Source organism: Microtus ochrogaster, linkage group LG4 (genome assembly GCF_000317375.1).
Source record: "Microtus ochrogaster isolate Prairie Vole_2 linkage group LG4, MicOch1.0, whole genome shotgun sequence".
In the NCBI taxonomy this organism is placed as follows: domain Eukaryota; kingdom Metazoa; phylum Chordata; class Mammalia; order Rodentia; family Cricetidae; genus Microtus; species Microtus ochrogaster.
In genome coordinates this window covers 31,539,729-31,560,334 of record NC_022030.1, presented here as the reverse complement: position 1 = coordinate 31,560,334, position 20,606 = coordinate 31,539,729, and the positions used below count along the sequence as shown (strand labels likewise).

Here is a 20,606-nt window from a genome sequence, read left to right as displayed (position 1 = left end):
CCAGATGAAGGTTCTATGGTGATATGCAAAATATCCTAAGGAGAGGTCCCCAGTTAGTTCCTGGGGCAGCTGAAGATAGGGAATCTGAAATGATCCTATCCTATATTGCACTTTTAAATGAGTTATATGAACATAATACCTTAAACAAGAGTAGAAATATACGTACAAAACTGAGCTTACATTTGTAGCAATAGATTAAGATCCATATCAATATAAAGTTTTAGCTATTATATCATATTCCCTTTTAAATGAAAACAAACATTTATAAACAACCACTGTGGAAATTTGGGTATTGTTTTTGCCAAACTGCTGCCTGATGTTTGTAGGGCAAAGTATTTTTAGGGTTCATGGAGACCTTTTGGGGGTGTCTTGTTCCATCAAATCACATTAGCCAGGAAGAAATCAGCAAGTTCTCGTCTTCTGCAAAAACAAAAGCAGAACCTCTTTTCCAAAGAAATATATCCTTAGTCTTAAATTTTGACACCAAGATACTTTTAAAATACATATTTTGGTTTAGCTTTCCAGCCTATACAATGAAATGTCTCTCTGTACTTAGCTCATTCACAATAAAAAAAAAAATCAAAGAAAACACAGTAGTATACAAAATCTAGACTCTGCATATTTTTATTCTTTATGTGGCTTCTATTCTCTATGTTTTTAATATTTCCTTTAATCTATGTGTCTGTACTTTTTATTACTTTTAATGTCTACTTCAAGACTGTTTTATTTTTTAAAACTTTTTTGTTCTATAACTGCTTATAGCCCATTTTGTTCTTAAGCCTACAAACATTTTTTTAAAATATTCTGTGTCCCATTCAGAGGTTTATTTTTGTCTGAATTTGTCTTATTGTGTATCTGTAATAGTTTTCTGACCAGGGGTGCATTTTTTAATGCAAAGAGGGTGTGGCTAGGACCAACTCTGCAGCCCTGCCTGTTGGCTCTGCTCCATTCACCATGGCAGAGGTATGTTCACTGCTTCTGTGAGCCATCTTCATGGCCCCAAATCCAGGGATGCAGTGGGTCTATGTCACCATTAAGAAATTTGTAACACACTTCTCAGAGACCCCGTTAAAGTTCTGCATAACATGACCAGCATTAACCAAGGAGTTGCAGTTTTTGCTGCTAGCACTGAGTCAGGAAGCCTTCTCTTAAAGGAATCATTCCTTTGCTTGCCTCTAGCAAACACAACCCACCCAAGAAAATGCGGCTACCAAGAAGTCATGCTTAACTCTAGTCTTTTGTGCCTAGAATTCCTCTCCAAGCTCTCTCAAATTTTATGTGGAAGTGAAGCACTGGATTCAACACTCCATTAAGAAAAATCTTAGTCCATCTGAGTTACTGTGGAGCAGAAGTAGAGATACAGCATAGGCATTTTGAATCTCAGCAGAAGGCACATTTGGAGGAAAGATGACTCACAGGATGGGATCAGGCAACTTCTTGGTGTGTGAAAGATTGTGTTCAAAGTTCAGTAAATGCTGCTGAAAGTGAACACAAAAATCATAAACTAGGTTTTACTTCTCTATTTTAAAACCTAAAAATAAGGAACCTGTTACTGGAAAAGTGATGTAGGTGGGTCTTCTGTCTATGTGTTACTTTCATTGGTCAAATAGACTGCCTTTGCCTTTGATAGGACAGCAGCTTAGATAGATGGAGTAGACAGAACAGAATGCTGGGAAAGAGGGAAGTGAGGCAGCCACCATGGAGCCAGCCACCAGGTCAGACACACTAAATCTTTCCCAGTAAGCCACAACACTGTAGTGATACACAGATTACTAGATATGGGTTAAAATAATATGTAAGAGTTAGCCAATAAGAGGCTAGATATAATGGGCTAGGCAGTGTTTAAATGAATACAGTTTCTGTGTGATTATTTTGGGTAAAGCTAGCCGGCGGCCGGGAGCTGGGCAGCAGGAAGCGGCCCACCACTCCATCTACAGAAAAGAAAAAACATAATAAATAAAAGTTACCTTTTCACCTTGGAAGTATTTATAAGCAGTGCAGCCTGCATAGCATGCAGAGAAATACTCTTTATCATTTCTTCCACATAAAGAAGCATAGTGTTTGTTTGGGCAATCACATTTCTCATTGCATGGAGCTGTGAGGTTTCCAAGGATACCTGTCCTGTGAAGTTGACATTAAATACAATTATAACATTACCATTTAAATTGTTGATGCATATAACAATATATCAATAAGATTTGCAAATATTTTCATTTAAATTTTTTTCACGGATTTTACTAAAATATAAAAACATAAAGTGCACATTTAAGATTATATCACATGATAGTCCTGGAAAGATAGCTTAGCCCTTTACAGCACTTCCTGCTCTTCCAGATGACCAAAATTCCATTCCCATCATCCACAGTGCAGCTCAGAACCACCTGTAACTCTAGTTCCAGGGAATCTGATGCTCTCTTATGATCTTTACAGGTACCAGATAAATAAATGCAAATAATTATTTTTGCTTTATATGGACATTTTTTCCATTGTTCTTGTGTGAAATATTAAAGTAGAATATTTAAATTTTGTAAAAGGTTTTATGTAACTATTTTAGAATTATCTTACATGTGTACATGTTTTGTTAGAATGTATATTTATGCACTGTGTGAGTACAACATCTATGAAAGCAAAAATAGTCATTGAATCCCTTGGAAATAGACTTACAGACAGTTATGATACCCAATGTGAGTCTTGGAAACCAAACTTGGGTCCTTTGGAAAGAGGACAAGTGTTCTTAAACACTGGGCTACTCTCTACCTACCCTTACCTTTTAAAAATGTTTTGAAAGCTATCGATTTCCCCAAATGGTTTATCCTTAGAGGCAGAAAGCTCCTTGTGCTCACAGATCAGCTCACAGATCAGCTGGGAAACGAGAAATGTTAAGTGCTCATGGTTTTCCTATCAAAGGAGTGGACTTTTAACCTTTTCTTCCATCAAGAAAGCTGTGAATTGGAGGTGATGAATAGTCATGTGATCTGCATTATCCATTGGGTAGGAAATATAAAGATCTCAGAGGCAGGACCAGAGCTAATATAAATAATCCTTACATTACATTTATAGCCATGGGGTCTCCCAAGCTCATACAACAAGGAAAAGAGGTAATTGATATGATCTCTGCTCTGTCTGTATGACCATGATCATGCCAAATCTTTCCTTAGGTCCTTAAGATAATACAGATAGCCTATCTCTATAAGATACCTTCTTGGAAGAAATAACATGTATCCTGAGTTGACTTTCAATGTAATCATGCTTCCATGTGCACTGGGGATGCTATTACACTAGGAAAGTATTTTTTGAAATTATACTGTGTTTGAATATGGTGACATTATACTTCCTGGCATCAGACCACCCAAAGTTTGATCCAGGTTAACAAAGTCAATCTGGATGGAGTTTTCATTCTCACCTCTCCCTGGTTCATTTCACTACCTGTAGTGACACCTACTAGTGCCAAAATGTGGGTCACATGACCCTCTAAGAAGGTAAAGAAAATTTTCTTTAAAAAGCTATTGGGTTCACTTATATGAGTTTGGAAGCAAAAGGAGACAGAAATGCGTAAAAAGTACAATCCAGTAGGTAGATCTATAGTATTTACTATTTAGACCAGGAAACATAGATTTCTTGTTTATTATGAACTCAAAATAGAGTTCTCAGATGTGCCTTCCTTTTTCTATAATAAACAATACCCAAATTAACACTACAAAAAATAAAAAGCTATTGGGGTTTCAGGAAACTGAGGCCTCTCACTGAAAAGAGTTATAAATCCTTGAGAGGGGGGTTCTAATGTGTATTCTTCTCAGCCTTTGGGACAAATCATTTTGTGCAATTATTGAAATGCTGTTCAAATCTAGAAAAATAAATATTCAGATGTATAGTTTTGCAACTTTATAGGCATAGGAACTAATATGAAGAAATCTCCATGAGAAGGGAGTTACAATCCCTGTCCATTATTTAAGAAAATAGAGGAAGGAAAAGGAGAGAGAGAGAGAGAGACAGAGACAGAGAGAGACAGAGAGAGAGACAGAGACAGAGAGAGACAGAGAGAGACAGAGAGAGACAGAGAGACAGAGAGAGAGAATTTTCTGCCATTCACATCTTGGCAGGGCAGGCTGAATGAACTCCACAGCTGTTCGGATTCCAGTCCAGCCACACCCGTTCAAGCGCTCACCCTCCTGTGTGATTTGACCAGAACTCAGAGCTGCATCTCTCATGCTTCCTCTCAATCATCCTGCTCACGGCTGTCTCTCTCATGCCTCTAGTCAGTCCTCCCTGTCCAGGGGGGCCACTAATTCAGAACAGCACCTGAGCTCCAAGGAATGACAGAAGGAGCTCCATGACCTGCAGCATGACCTAGGAATAGAGCTTTGGTGGTTTATTTTGTTTTGTTTTGTTTTTGTTTTCGCTCATAGCAGGAATAGCTCAGTTTATTGAGAGAAAAATATCAAAAAGAGGCCATCTTCTACTATAGAAACAACTGCAGCTAAGACATAAAGCAATCAATTTGATGCTGATTAAATTTCCTAAGGTATTGGTCATTCAGTATGTGGAGGACTGTCTCCCTCCTGCTCATCAAATCAGTGCTTAAATGAGTACTTATCTTTCATATTAGATAAAATAAAAGATCAAAATAAAAATTTTGTGTCTAAGTCTATAGTATGTACTTTTAACTGCCGAGCACTACTAAGGGTTTGACCCCACATTGTTTCCTGGAGACTCTTGGTTAAATTTGACAAGAAATTTAACACCTAAAATGCAACAGGAAGGTTAAAACTCAACATTAACCCACCTCATGTATACATTAGCACATGAAGGATAGAGATGCACTGAGAACTTAAAACAACCTAACTTAAGAGAAAAGGAATATTGCAGAAGGGTTGTAAATGTAGAAAGGGTGCATGAATAGAAACATTTGTAACAGTGAAACTGATGGAGCTTAGTAAACAGATGTTGGAAAGGGTGGCACATGAGTGACTTGGACACAAAAATGGAAAAGAGACAAGATGGCATCAGACTTTCGAAAATTTGATCAGTGCTGGCAAAGTCAATCTGAACCAAGATTTCATTCTGACTTCTTCACAATATATCTCTCCCTACTTGCATGACATAGGAACAATAGTTTAGACTATAACATTTTATTCTCATTTTTAATTAGTAATAATAAATTCTTTCTGTATATTTCCAGCTATATAAATATAAATAATATAAATATAAGTCTTATTTAAAATCATTTCTCCATTTATGTTGTTAATTTTTTATATTAGATGTTTTATATGATCAGAAACAAACCTTAAGTTTTCTATATATTTATTTTCAATATATATATTATTTCTTTTTAAAATCTGTTTCTTCATTTAAAAACATAAAAGTCTTTTAAAGCCAAACATGATGGCATATACCTTTAATCCCAGGTTTTGCAAGGCAGAGACAAAGGCAGATGAATCTCTGCAAGTTTGAGGCCATCTTGGTTTATATACAAGAACAACCAGGCATACATAGTATGACCCTGTATCAAGCCTTCCCCCAGGAAAAAAAAGTTCTTGAAAGGGCAGATTTAATTTTTATGAAGTTCCATTTGCAATGTTCTTCCTGGGTTATGTGTTTTATATCTCGTGAAAGAAATCCTAGGGAACTTCAAAATCAAAAATATTTTCCCTTATATTCTTAGAATATTATATTGTAAATTTATATTTATGGTTCATTTTAAATTCCTCTACGTAATACAAAATGGGGTCTCCAAGTTGGTTTATATGAAAATAAAGACATGTAATGGTACCAACCCAATAGTATTATTACATCTTTATTTTTATTATATTTTATTTGTGAGTATGCATGTGTCTGTATAAGATCATGTCATGGAGTTAGGTACCCTCACAAAAAGAATGTCAGATCCCCCAGAGCTGGGATAACATGACACGAGTTCTTGGAACCAAATTCATGCTCTCTGGAAGAATAACAGGCATTCTTCAGCATGAACAATCTCTCTAGCCATGCTAATAGTATTTATATATAATATGAATTTTGTTCTTTAAAATTTTTATAGTTTTTGAGATTATAATATAATTAAATGTCTCCACTCCCTTTCTTTCCTCCAAGCCTTGCCCACTCTCCTTCAAACTCATGGCTTAATTTTTTCACTAAATAGTATTGTATGCATCTATGCATATGCATATATTTCTAAATTTATAATCTGTTTACTCCATATGATGTTATACACACATACAAATATATATATACATATATATATACATATTTCAAGGGCCATAAAGTCAGCTAATAATAATTTTATAGATGGCTCTAGAGTCTCTACTTCATTGCATCTGTACCCAGCCCAAAGATCAAAATTCCGGTCCTCTGACAAGCTTTTAACACTTCCTTGATTAACAGAGTTCTACATTTTTTTTCGAGACAAGGTTTCTCTGTAGTGTTGGTTCCTGTCCTGGAACTAGCTCTTGTAGACCAGGCTGGCCTTGAACTCACAGAGATCCGCCTGCCTGTGCCTCCCGAGTACTGGGATTAAAGGCGTGGGCCACCACTGCCTGGCTATTTTGAATCTTATAAAGATTTTCAGGAAATACAATACCACCATATTTGTTTTGGCTTCAAAATAAATATTTATTTGTTGCCATTGAGTCCTCCAACTTGGTTTCATTGTTTTGATTTTTAAAGCAGTGTATTATCCACTCATAACCTTTTGTTTTGTTTTGTTTTGTTTTTTTGCTCTATGTATATAGGCTCTTTGAAGTATATGGAAATCTTTATTTGGGAAAATGTCATAATTCTATTTTAACTCAAATGCATTTTGAAAAGATATTCTATGAATTATAAATAATTTACAAATTAAGAGAGAAGCAGCATGTTCATAACATTTAGTATTCACATATATGAGGGTCAGCAGCACTTTAGCTTAAACATTAAGTGAGAAATATTTAATTTATATATAAATGATTTTGCTCACATTGGATATGTGAGGAATTTATTTTACAAACAAAGACTTAAAAATATTTTTTTCCATTTTTCTTTTTCTGGAGTGAGGAATCATTTAGCATTAAGTCTTATTAATTTTGTGTTCAGAGAATCTTTTTCAGTTGACATGTCATTAATTCTCCAAGTGCAGGCTTTGATTTTCATTTTCTTCACTGCACAGTATGATTGCTCTACCAGATTAACAAAAGGTTTTGCACAGGAAAGGATTTTAATTTTTATAAGACTTTTAATTTATCATTTTTTCAGTTACGGATGTGTCTCTTTTTTTGCTATGTCTACAAATTCAAGACCTTGGCTCCATTTGTAAGAGAAGCAAAGCTAAAGCCACGTTTTCTAACCCTGGGGCCAGCTCCAGGAGCATGTATTGGACATTGGTTTGCTGTAAGCTACTCATTAAAGTGGAAAGTGCTCTTGTTCTCTTCTATCCTTTCACTTGCTTAGCCTTTGGTTTTCAGTTGCATTTCTCCTGTACAATATTTAATATCAACCAATGCCAAATGCTTTGAATTTAAATTAAAATGCTCATGTGCATGCTTGCTCATACATACTTTAAATCCATCCTTGATATCTACAAGAATGCTGACAGATCAGTTCAAGAACAAAAGCTCAGATCACGTGTACATATTCTTATACCATTTTGTACTTGCTACCTGCCTTAATACAAAGTTCAAATTTTGATTCTAAATTATTTATAAATACAAGACAAACATATCTCTGAGTTATGCAACTTTAATATAAAGAATAAAACTGTGTTTTATACTTCATTTATATGTTTAAAAACACCAAGAGTTATATAAATATATGTTGTTACTGGATGATTTTTCTGGAAATTATCTCCTGGATTATTAGTTAAATAATTATCTAGTACAAAAACTTATATTTACCCATCATAATCTTCAGTGATTCCAGCAAATTTCGCTGTTTCACACTCTACAGAAAGGATTAATATAAAAAGACAAACTGATACAAAAGATGTCAACACTATAAATCTTATTTTGTTCTTGAAAGACATTTCCAATCTGTCTACAATTAAACCTCCCAGGAAACGGCCAACTGTATATCCAAAAAACATAAAAAGTGCTGTGAAAAGGAAAAGAAAATACTGTTAAAAAGTAACCTGTTGAGAGTACAGAAAAATTACACATAGGTGACAATCCCTCTAACCAAATACATTTTTAAAAAGCAAAACAAAGCACAAAACCTAGAAGATATTGTATCTGGACTTTTTAATAGAAGATATTGTATCTGGACTTTTTAATATATACCATCACATGCATGGGGATGGAGCCATTATAGGTCTCCTGGATTCTGGTCGAAATCGTGCTTTGTTGCCAGGATATACACAGGATATCCAGTACAGACTAGGAATTTAATCCATACCACACAGAAGCTATGAGCTGTCTTATTGAGAGATATTATTACTTAGCTGATTATTATTAAGTAGAAGTAATGGTTAGAGATACCATATAACAACACAAACACACAATTAAATTATACCACAATAAATAGACACATTTGAAATGTTCCACAAAAATGGAAAAATTGAAAGATGTCATGAAATATTAATTTAAGATGTGTTACATTTGTTTATGCTAGGGAACATTTGTTTAATGATGCAAAAATACGTTACCTTCTTTTATGCTGGATTTGTTTAACTCTGTGAAGCTGTGTTACTGTGCCTGTCTAAAATACCTGTTTGCTCTAATAAAAAACTGAATGGTCATTAGCAAGGCAGGAGAAAGGATAGGCAGGGCTGGCATGAAGAGAGAATTAATAGAAGGAGAACTCTGGAAAGAGAGAGGATCAAAGAAATGAGAAAAGGAGAAGAGGGGAACTCAACCCGGTCATCCAGCCACACAACCAACCATGAAACAAGAAGTGAAGAAAGCTATACAGAAACAGAGAAAGAAAGGAGTCCAGAGGCAAAAGATAAATGGGATAATTTATTTTAAGAAAAGCTGACTAGAAACAAGCCAAGCTTAGGCCTGACATTCATAATTAAGAATAAGCCTCCATGTGTTTTATTCGGGAGCTCCCAAATACCCAAAACCAAAAGACTAAAGAATAAAGAGTCAAAGTAAAAAAGATAACCAAGAACAAAAAGCAGCAAGAAATAAAGGAGACATTAGAAAAAGAAAAACAAATGAGAAAAGGGGTTAAAAAAACATAATTGAGATAATAAAGAAAAAAATCAAGTTCAGGTCCAAAGTAGTAGAACAGGGATACTAGGCACTAGTTTTCTCTTCCATGGGATGGAAAAAAAAAATGAAAGACTTGGAACTCGTCATGAAAAGAAAAGTGGCTCAACACTGGAAGTTTCACAGAAAATGAAACCTGGGACCTTCCACAAATTAAAGAGAATGACAAGGCAAGGTGAGCAAATACCCTGGCTCCTAAAATACAAAATTTAATAGAGAAGTAGAGTCTGTACTCCTAGGGAGGAAGTGACAGTGGAAGCCAAGACTTGGCATATAAGGCTGCATCCTATATACAAGTAGCCTATAATAGGAAAATCTTACTGCTAGAGTACCTGGTATCAGGGACTCAACTTTGAGAATGGAAATCCCAACAGAGTCACATCTCAGACTTCTACTGGACACCTCAGTGCATAGCTGGGTAAGCAGCAACTAAAGGCAAAGTCAAGAAAGTTATACCTGAGTATATTTGATACAATGTATTGACAGATTTATGCTCACACACACTGTGAGAGGCATTCCAGGAATATCCCCATGTCTTAGATGGAAAATCTAAAAGTCTTCAGAGCAAATGTATGAATTCAGAATAGTGCTTATTGTTCCAAATCTAGTGTTCAGTGAGAAGAGCTTGCTGTATCCCAAAAGTTGTCTATTTCTCCATTCTACAGAATAAAACATCTTTTTAAGTAAAGATATATCTAAAGCAGCTTTTTCATTCCTATGCTCATATGGCAAGGCAGTCTCACTGTTCCACTATCAATATCCATGCTTAGGGCATTGAAGACCAAGACTCTAGAGGGTATATGCTCCTAGTACAGCCAGCACGCCCCCTGTCTTTGTCAAATGTTGGTCACAGTGTGCTTCTGTGCCCACTATTTTAGTGAGAAAAGAATTAGAACAATCTGAAAATATAACCTACACTTCTCACCTTATTCGTTGAATTTTTAAACTTTAGAGGATCCAGAGAGATCTTAGGCAGGAAAATAATTTCACTTAATTGTTCCTCCATTTGTTTTCATTTAAATTTGTATTTTTATTTCTTGTTATTTTTCTTATATTTATCTTAATTTTTATTGAATTTTACTCTCTTCTAAATTTTCCTTTTCATGTTTTCGTTTTTCCTCCTTCTTATTCCTATTTTTATCCTTTACACTTTTTCTTTTTCTTCTTTTCTTTTTTAAATGATGAAGATTTTCATGTACCCTAGGCAAGTGTTCCAGCACTGAGTTAATGTTCCAGCCTTTGAATTTCTTGTTTATTTATCTATTTTTATTATCTTATAAGTTCTTCTCCTTTTCTCTATTCTCCATCCCACAATAACTAGGCATTAACCTAGGGCCTGGTGGATACTGGAATGTTATTGTGCCCTAAGTTATATTTTCTGAAGAGGTCCTGAACAGCCAAGTAGAAATATGCCTGAGCTATGGGCGAAATAAGTGATGTAATTAATACAGTTTTGTGTGATTGTGTCTGGAAAATGATTGCACAGTCTCCATTTACATAATGACTTCCAATGTGGGACATGAATTGACATAAGTCCTTAAAAAGCTTTAAAAAAAAGAAAAGAGCTTCTAGATACACAAAAACAGGAACCAACTACAGTCAGTTTCTTGGTAGTTGCATTACTTTTCAGATGGTCTCTTGTTTGCTGGCAGAGAGCAGAGGCATGGCTCCTTTAAGAGAAGGCTTCCTGACTCAGCATTAGCAGCAAAATCTCTGCAGCTTCTTTGAGAGATGGCTTCCTAGTTCATGCTGATAAACAACTCTGGCTCTTTCAGGAGGCCAAGCACTTAAGTGGAATTTGTGGACAGGATGCTGTAAGTTACTTGGTGGCAGCATGGGCCCACTGCTTCCTAGAATTGGGGTGACATAAGAGATGACTCAGAGGTTAAGAGTATGGACTACTCTTCCAGAAGTTCTGAGTGGGATTCCCAGTAACCACATGGTGCATCACAGCCATCTATAATGGGTTCTGGCGCCCTATTCTGTCAAGCAGGCAGAACACTGTATACACAATAAATAAATCTTTTAAAAATTCCAATCTCATTTTAAAATGTAATGCAAAATTAAAAAATACAGATTAATAGATAGTAATCTATAATAGTCAAACTGTAGTCATGTTAGGTTTTCTAGATGTAGAGATATATTTCAGATTGACAGGTATTCAAACCCTTCAAAAAACTTACAGAATATGGCATTTAAAATGTTTTAAGAACTTAAGATGTTTCAGCTAGGCTGTGGTGGCACATGACTTTAATCCCAGTACTCACAAGGGAGAGACAGGTGTATCTCTGTGAGTTTGAGGCTAGCCTGGTCTCCAAGAGTTCCAGGTAGGCTCCAAAGCTACACAGAGAAACCCTGTCTTGAAAAAGAAAAGAACTTAGACACTTCTCACTAGTGAGATAAGTCTGCTTCTGGCAGCACCAATTACTTCAGAGAAGTTAATGGGCATTGAAAAAACTCATTATGAAATTTTCTTTCAATGTGACAAGGCTAGTCATTTGTGCAGGAAACTATTCTTGCCTGGACTGCTTGGTGGTATGCTGTATAAACTGGACATGTAGAGCCTATAGGAAAATAACTGCTGAAGTCAAATGAAGAAGGTGAGAGAGTCATTCAGGGTTTCTGCTTCCTGAAAGAGTCTGCCAGTTATTCTACTAGATATATAAGAAAGTGTCTGATAAATTGCCAATAAAGACAAAACATTCTTTCAAATTTCCTGCTTCATGGAAAAGTCTGCCAGATACAATGGGTCTGCAGACTGAAGATAGATGCCGCAACATTACAAAAGAACTTTGTGTAACTGTCCAGGCAATGAGCTGACTCTGTCAATTCTAGAGTTTTGGAAGTTGTTTACAATGTACTTCCTGTTTACTTAGGTAATATTACATCCTTCTGGGGTCTTTGATGTAGTTGAAGACAGATAGTTATAGTTTTCCTTAGTTATTATAAATAATAAATTTGATACAAAACAAAAATATTATAATTATAATTCTTGCTTTTGTATATATAATTTTACTATGCTAAAGTTAAAACCTTTTTATTTAGACAGAAAAAAGGAGAGATGAGGTAGGATTTCCTTCTGTACCATTGGTTAATGAAGAAGTTACTTAGGCCTATGGCAGGGCAGAATAGCGTTAGGCAGGGAAAACTAAACTGAATGCAGGGAGAAAGAAGGCGGTATCAGCGTGATACCTTGTAGCTGCTGAATAAAACAGGCACTGGAACCATACTGGTAAACCATGAGCCTCATGGTAAATATAAATGAATAGAAATGGGGTAATTTAAGATATAAGAGCTAGGTAGAAATATGCCTGAGCCATCAGCCAAACAGTGTTGTAGCTAATAGAGTTCTATGTGGTTATTTGGGTCTGGGAAGCCAGAAAATGAGCATGTAGTCTCCATTTAAAGCTGAGGTTAGTTCCAGGGCAAATATCCACACCATAGCATTAGAGATCAAAACATAATTGTAGGAGAGACCACATCTACATCTATATTCTACAACAATCAAGGTTGCAGCAGGGCAGACTGCATGTAACAAGTAAGTCTGGTGATAGAATGTCACATAGCAAAATCTGTGATTCTAATTGTTAACCTCCACCATGAAGCACCTTCAGTTAGCCCATAGACCCTCCAACCTGAATGCAGCAACCAACCCAAGAATCTCTTATGAATAGTAGTGTCTTTGGAAGTCTGTGACTCCAAACAGTGCTATAGCTCCAGGAGGAGTCAGTATTGACAATGTATACCAAAACTTATGTTGCCTCCCCATCTGCTTGGGTAAGCAGAGATGGCACTTGCATTTCCTAGCAACCCAAGCCTGAATCGCACAGAAATTATTTAATAAGACTGTTTGGCCAATGGCTCAAGAATATTCCTAGCTAGCACTTATTTCTTAAATCAACCCTTTTCTATTGATCTGTGTTCCACCATGAGGCTGTGGGCTACCGGTAAATTTCTAGCATCCTATTCATTGATAGCTACATACTATCTCCCTGATTCGGCCTACTGTCTCTATATATCTCTGTTCAGATTTCCTGCCTGACTCTGCTAACCAAAACATCTTTTTTACTAACAAATGGTACTAAAACATATTCACAGCATACAGAGGAGAAACCCACAACATGCTTGAAATGCCAGAATGTGTCCACTCTATGAAGATTTGCATAAAAGAAAGTATATTCTAATCTCGACATGGTAATCTAAGTTGTCAAGCTGTGATCCAATTATGTAAAAAACAGACCAGATAATGCCAAGTGACATTGGAAGAATAATTCAATATATTATGAAATCCATCCATATAAAATAAAGATCTGTCCATGTGACTTTATGTGGATATTTCAATATGAAAAAATATGAAAAGTAGCAATACATAACAGATGAACAGTATCAGTTAATGAAGATAAATAGAAATAAGAAAAAAACACAATAAAGAAAGATTCTGAAAAAAATAATACAAAGCTTGGAAATGCAAATCTTGATAAATTTAACCAAAACCAATTACACTGGGTATGGCAGATGAAGAATTGCAGTCCCAGCTACAGATCAAGTTCCAATTCAAGACCAGTCTAGGCTATATTCCATCTAATCTCAACTAACAAAATTAGTCAAAAGCCTTACCAAAACACTAAATCAAGCTAAAGAGAAAAATATCACTATGTGACCAGCAAGATTGTTCTATGAGAAAAGATGCATGCTACCAATCCCTGGAACCCCATGGTAGAAGGAAAGAATGGCTCCCCTAAGATGCCTTTTTACTTCTACAAGGATGTTGTTGCAAGACCATGCACACATACATACACAAAAACAGAAATGATAAATGAATAATACATGAAAATAAAAATCATTTCTAAAAACATGATGTCATTGAATTAAGTATATAAATAACACATCCATCATAAACTTGTTAATAGATATAAATGCATTTCTGTTTTGTGTTTAGAAATATGTCATGGAAAGCAAATATTTGGATATTTTATATAGGCATTTGTGGGTATATTAAAATAAAATGAAACATATAAAGTGTGAGAGCAATAACTTCCAAGTAATTGCCACAGATTAAGATTAATTTGAGGAACTTCAGACAAGTGGACAGTTAAGCACCCTGATGAGAAAATCATTTTTCCTTTAGAATCCCAGATGTGAAGGGCACTAGCAACTGAAAGAAAGGGAGAAGTAGAGAAAAAACACTAGATATTTGAGGGTCATTTAATTTATTTTGTGTGGTTTTGTTTTATATGTATTAAAGCAATGTTATTGATGCATGTTCACTTATAATTTTATGATATATATCACTTCTTGAGTCATTAAATCTTTCTTGAATTGTCATTTTACCTAAAATTAATGTGGTTACATCAGCATTAACACTGGTTGATGTTCACATAATATAATATATATATGTGTGTATATATATTGCATCTTTCAATATTTGTTTGTCTCCATATTTAAGTAAAACTTCATTTGGGCAAATATAATGCAATTTCCTCCCAGTATGGCAATATTTAGCCTCTTCCTGTATTGTATATATAGGATATACTTCAAGGATATTTGTTAAATAATTTTCTCCTATAAACATTAATCTTAGTTATGTACTGAATAACAAAGCAACTTTTTGTTCTAAACTCCTTGCTAACATTTTTTTGTACTCTAAGCAGCCATAGATGATAGAGACTGTATCTCTACCTTTAGAGCAGAGATAAGCTACCATAAAATTTTAGATGACAAACACAATATTCATTCCAGAACTAAGATAAAAATGTATTGCCTGGTATTATATTGACCTCCTATGAATCAAACAACAAGAATGACTAGTGATATAATTATTAAAAAGTTTAAGTTCTCTAAGTTTAGGGTTTGGGTTTTTGTTTTGTTTCTGTTTTCTAGGGCCCAGTTCACTATAAGTACAGATATTGCCTAGCTCCTTTTCACATCTCTTTGTCAGAATTGTTCCTCAGAAAAATAGGTTAGAATTGTTGGACAATAAGGCCTCACAAAGCCCCCAAATATCCCAGATTTTTGCCCTTGTTCTTGCTTACTCACTGATCTTAACAATAAATCCCTGTTTCTGAAGACATCATTAACCTGATTTACAAAACATGGAGAAATTCAGCTGATACTGACATGGATGCTTCAACCCTACCGACTAGTTTTCATAATGCAGAAGGTCCTCCACACGCTACTGGAGGAGAACAGTAGTTATTAGTCATACCCAGGTGTTAACTCCAAGAACTATGAATGTGTGGCATGGCAAGATGTACCTCCTGTTGTAAAAGTGGGATGAATGCTAGGGATAGGGAACAGACACTTTCTGAATGAGCTAATGCCTCCTTTAATAAGACAAAGAAGAAGAAAATAGAAGAATGCTTAGCTCTGAATGGAAGATATATACTGTGGCTTCTCTTCCCAAGAATCAGGGATCACTGGGAAAGAGGAAACTGGAAGATTGTAAAGAGCCAGACAGTGGGTAACTACGAATAAACAGCATCTTATGAACACACCCAGTCAGAGGCACACACGAAGGCACAGCAGTTGCAATAGTATCCACAAAACCGTGAAAGCCCAAGCAATACCTCATCCTAGCATGACAATAGGAGTTGGGATAGAACTCCAAGTCCAAACCATAGATCTATTAGCAGCTTCTAGCTGCTTGGAGTGGGAGAAAGCATATCTCTTACAAGTCTACCTTACATTATCAGCAGTTTTCTCTTAAGAGTCTACCTTGAGGCATCACCAGTCAAATCAACTCCTTGACCTACAGCTCTTTGTGACAGGTGGTTTTATGAGACAAAAGATCATGAAGAATGGAGGAATAGTCTTCTAGGAGATTTTTTTCAGAAAACTGGAGGCCAATGATTTTCTAATGTAGGCAGTTTCTCAAAATGCAATATAGCTTACACTTGATAAAATCAAAGCTTTGGCATAGAAGCTTGGAGCTCTGCAGACTTATAGAATTAGAATAATCTAAGACATTGCTATTGATACAAAAACTGCATGAAAGTTCATCCTTATAAGCCAAGGTAGAGTATGCAATTGTTAATACATCTATTATATCTGGAATGATACCTTAGGGTACATGAAATATCCAATATATAACATACCATTAAATCTGCTGATGATCAGGGGTCCTGCATGTGTGAACATTTGGTTTTGGTTTTTTTCCTCAGGTGCTTTATGTTCATCCCTTACTATCTTTTTCTGGCCTTCTGTATAGTCAAATATAATGTAAATACTCCCTTAACTATCTATGCCTTCAAGTTACATTAAATCTATAACAAAGCTTCTTGACTTTTTGTTAGTTTGTTTTGTTTTTCATTTGTTTTCTTGCTTGTTTATTTGAGATAGGGTTTCTCCTGGCTGTCCTGGAAACCTGCTTGATGTTTTGTAGCCTAAAATAAACTTTGATGTTCATCACTTTTTAATTAATACTAGAACCTTTTAATACTTTCATTTAGAACTATTATTTGGAATCTTTTATTGAGCAAAATTCTCAATTATGTTTTAAGATTAAAAGTGTAAACAATAGCAATTCTTGTTTAGTGTAAAAACATAAAACACTAGTTAGCAATACGAATGGATATCAAAGGTCTTATGTAATGTGACAATGTTCAGAGAAATTAAGATTAAATCGAATTTTATATCTCTTAGTATAATAATGGATATACAATTATATTACATAAACAGTGGCATGTCTGTGGCAGATAGGGAATAAGCAGTACTACAGCATAGTTACAATGCATTAAGTTCAAACCAATGTGAATCCAGAAAATATATTTTCTGGTGAAAGAAATTGAAGAATAAGTAGGGAATTATGTGAATATTTTAGAAAAACCTTGAGTACTGACACATAAGCAGAAAGGTATAGAAGCACAGAAGGAAAAGACAAATTGTGGCTTGCTAAGACTGCTTTTCTATAGATAATGGGAAAATGAATATGCAGGCATATAGAGAGGTAAGCCAGAAGATAGTGGCTATAAAAACAACATCGTGGAGTTTTATGTATTAAAAATATTGATGTAATATAGAGTGATCACGTTTATATAGTTTCTGCAAGTACATTCACCCTGTGTCTTCTGCTTACATGACATGGTTCTTAAATATACATAACACATTTAAATATATACATCATGGGAATTTTGAGATCAGCACAGTAAGAAGACAAACCTACCTGTGAGACGACTGGCAAGTGTCGGCGTCATCAAAAACCGACTTTCTAAATATATGGGCACAAACTTGAGATTTCCCTTAAGAGTCAGGCACTCTGACGTTTTGCACAGTGAGAAGCACATCACCAGCGGGTTGCTGACCAGACACTGAAACAGAACAGGACATATCACAATCATTTGATGTCTTTAGATGCTATCAACCTGCAGAAGTATCTTTCTATAGATAAATCAGGGAAATGCAAATCAAGACAACTTTAAGATACCATCTTACACCTGTCAGAATGGCTAAAATGAAAAACACCAATGATAGCCTTTGCTGGAGAGGGTGTGGAGAAAGGGGTACACTCATCCATTGCTGGTGGGAATGCAAACTTGTGCAACCACTCTGGAAAGCAGTGTGGCGGTTCCTCAGGAAATTCGAGATCAACCTACCCCTGGACCCAGCAATACCACTCTTGGGAATATATCCAAGAGAGGCCCTATCATACAACAAAAGTATATGCTCAACTATGTTCATAGCAGCATTGTTTTAGCCAACAATCCAATCTTTGATTTAGATAAAAGGTATGCAAATAGTGGTTACAGGTCAGGGTTACTGTTTAAAGATTATATGCTTTTATGTATAGAAAAACCTAAAGTTAATATTAAAGCAGCAATAAAACCAATACATTAATTTGGGATATTCGTAGCATATAAAACTGACCCATAAATCTTAGTAACATTTAATTAGCCAAATGGACTTGCTGTGAAAAAAAAAATCACTGAAAAACTCACCATCAAAACAGCTGTAGAGAAAATGCCCAGAAATAATTTAAACCACGGAAATGAAGTACTTCTACAATGACAGTTGTAAAACATTGTGGTGATTTCTTATTTATACTTTAACAAAGAAAGCATGTCTAAAGATCAGAGGACAGAGCTAGCCTCTAGTTAACCACACAGATCTGGAGGTCTGTACAGACAGATAAAAAGTCATATGGTTGGGCAGAGACTATAAAGCAGGAAGAGATAGGACCTTTGTCCCTTTTCTGTTTGAGAGTCATGGTGGTAAGAGGTGACACTGGCTGATCCACTACTTTCCTGATCTTTCAGCATTTACCCAGATATCTGACTTCAGGTTTTTATTATGTGAATATTACAACCTTGCAAAATATACGCCAGAAAAAAATGTTATAAATAAAAGAAAAAACATTGGCAATAAAGGTACAGTGTTAGAAGGGGCTTTCTCTGCATCCTGGTATCTATTAGTAGCTGTCCTGTTTAACATCCAAAGAAATGCAGGATTTTGTATTCAGTAGTGAGACTCTTTTGTACGTGGGAAATATGTGTTGACAACAGAATTCTTCCAATCCATGACCTTAGTTAAAATGCCTTATATATTTATTCAAAGGGAATAACACAAAAATTATATAAAATCAATTTAAAAATCAAAATTACAGTTAGCGTAATCAGTCTCAAACATTAGACAGGTCCCCACCAATGCCAAAAATAGGGGGTCTTCCTTTTCATCACAAGGAAAATGAGCAATTTAATTAAGGGGCCCTGAAACCTTCACATAAGTTTAAAGACTTTGCCATTTTCTTAACTCTATAAGAAAATTAAACAAGTCAACTTTATAGGCTTGTTAACAAAGGCATTTTACTTTACCTTAACAGCCTGAAGTAAATCCTTCAAACTATGTCCAAATTCCTTATTTTCAAGTCTCTTGTCAAAGAAGAGATGTTCCTTTTCTTTCTCACGAATTAGCTTGTTTCCACCTATAGGTCACAAGCAAACAGTCTTTTGATATATCCAAGTCCATAAGAAAATATACACCACGCATTTGTCTGTGTTATAATAATCCCTATTTGTCATGGAAAGAAATGTGAATTGTTTTAAACGAACTAAAACCAATGTATATTTTAGAATGCAAATTCTTCTACAGTAGTACTTCACAAAAGACAATTTCTTGGTTATAAAAGTTTCTTACATCTGCACTGCCCAGTTCTGTAGTTGACCACTATGTCTGTCTTTTAACTGCTGGAAGTGTGTTTCCTATGGCGGAATTAATTAATTCTTAAATTAATGTAAAATTCAATAGCCACATTCAATAATTGACAGTTGATGACACAGCCCTAAAATGCATGGTTATGGCGTGTGTGTGTGTGTGTATCAAGAGAGAGAGATTCATTCTGTATAGAAAGTTCGATTACTCTAGAGAATGCTGACTATAACACTAGGTAAATAGATTCCCATATACTTCACTTTTAAAAGATGCAGTTAAATATAAAGGTTTTTTTAAAGGAAATATTGAGTGATACAATATATGCGAATAAAAATGTAGCACACAAATGTAATATTTGGATGTGATACTGATTGTGCTGATAAAAACACTGTGATATTATTCTATTACAGAGCAATACTAGTAGTAAAAACATATTCATACGTAAATGTAGTTTATCTATGCTTTGAGAATGGGAGACAAGGGTCAGGATTACTCTAACTAAATATTTTTATACTCACCAGGTAACCTAGGTGGAAAGCATAGAAACAGGGGAAATGTACACCATGACACCACAGCAACTGAGATAAAACCACTCCACCAAACTTTCTGCCATTGTCGAAAGTTGTGAACATTTGCGCTTGAACAGAGAAAAATAGGAAATTTCTATTAGGGTTATTTTTTAAAAAGATCATAATTAGCAAGGGTAGGAAGAGAATTCCCAGTTAATTTGCATTCATTTGTAATTTGTCACAATTAATTTTGGGGTTTTTCTCATATGGGTCAGGTGCTAATGTTCAGTTGTGTGGTGTGTTTGCTCCCATCAGAGCTTAACTTTCCCACCTTCCTTTTCAGTGACACTCCTCGGGTGGCATATGTTCCTGTTTGTACCAATTCAAAATTATCTCCATTAACAGCTGTGCCCCTGGAAGACAAGTCTTCCCTCTTCATCCTGCCCCTTTAAACCTTACACCTGGACCTCTGGGGCAAGAGGCCTTGCACTTTAAGTTACACAGCTTCTCTTGTACATGGCACCTGATTCTCAGAGTCACATATCATCTGAATCTCTTCTTCGTGACCCTGGCTCCATGTTGCTTGTAAGATCCAGAAGTTCTGTGTTACTTAGAATTTAGAATACACTCGTATGTTTTGTTAGTAACATGTTTCATATTACACAGTTGTTTCATACTGTGTGTGATTATGTACCAGAGGAGCAGAGGCCTCAGACAAATGCAAAACATACAACAGACTATTAAATGTAAGCAATATCTTTTTTTTTTTTTTTTT

At 35.3% G+C, this 20,606-nt stretch overlaps 1 protein-coding gene across 1 annotated transcript in view; it reads right to left on the bottom strand.

Annotated features, from left to right (window-relative positions):
- LOC102002495 (solute carrier organic anion transporter family member 6A1-like) overlaps positions 1-20,606 on the bottom strand; it is a 102,727-nt gene that overhangs the window by 63,617 nt on the left and 18,504 nt on the right. Inside the window, exons 5-9 of the mRNA XM_005361397.2 lie at positions 19,841-19,959; positions 18,986-19,095; positions 17,341-17,485; positions 7,866-8,061; positions 1,968-2,121 (exon numbers count right to left, since the gene is read on the bottom strand). Coding sequence (XP_005361454.1) covers positions 1,968-2,121; positions 7,866-8,061; positions 17,341-17,485; positions 18,986-19,095; positions 19,841-19,959 — 724 coding nt within the window. The remainder of the gene's footprint in view (positions 1-1,967; positions 2,122-7,865; positions 8,062-17,340; positions 17,486-18,985; positions 19,096-19,840; positions 19,960-20,606) is intronic.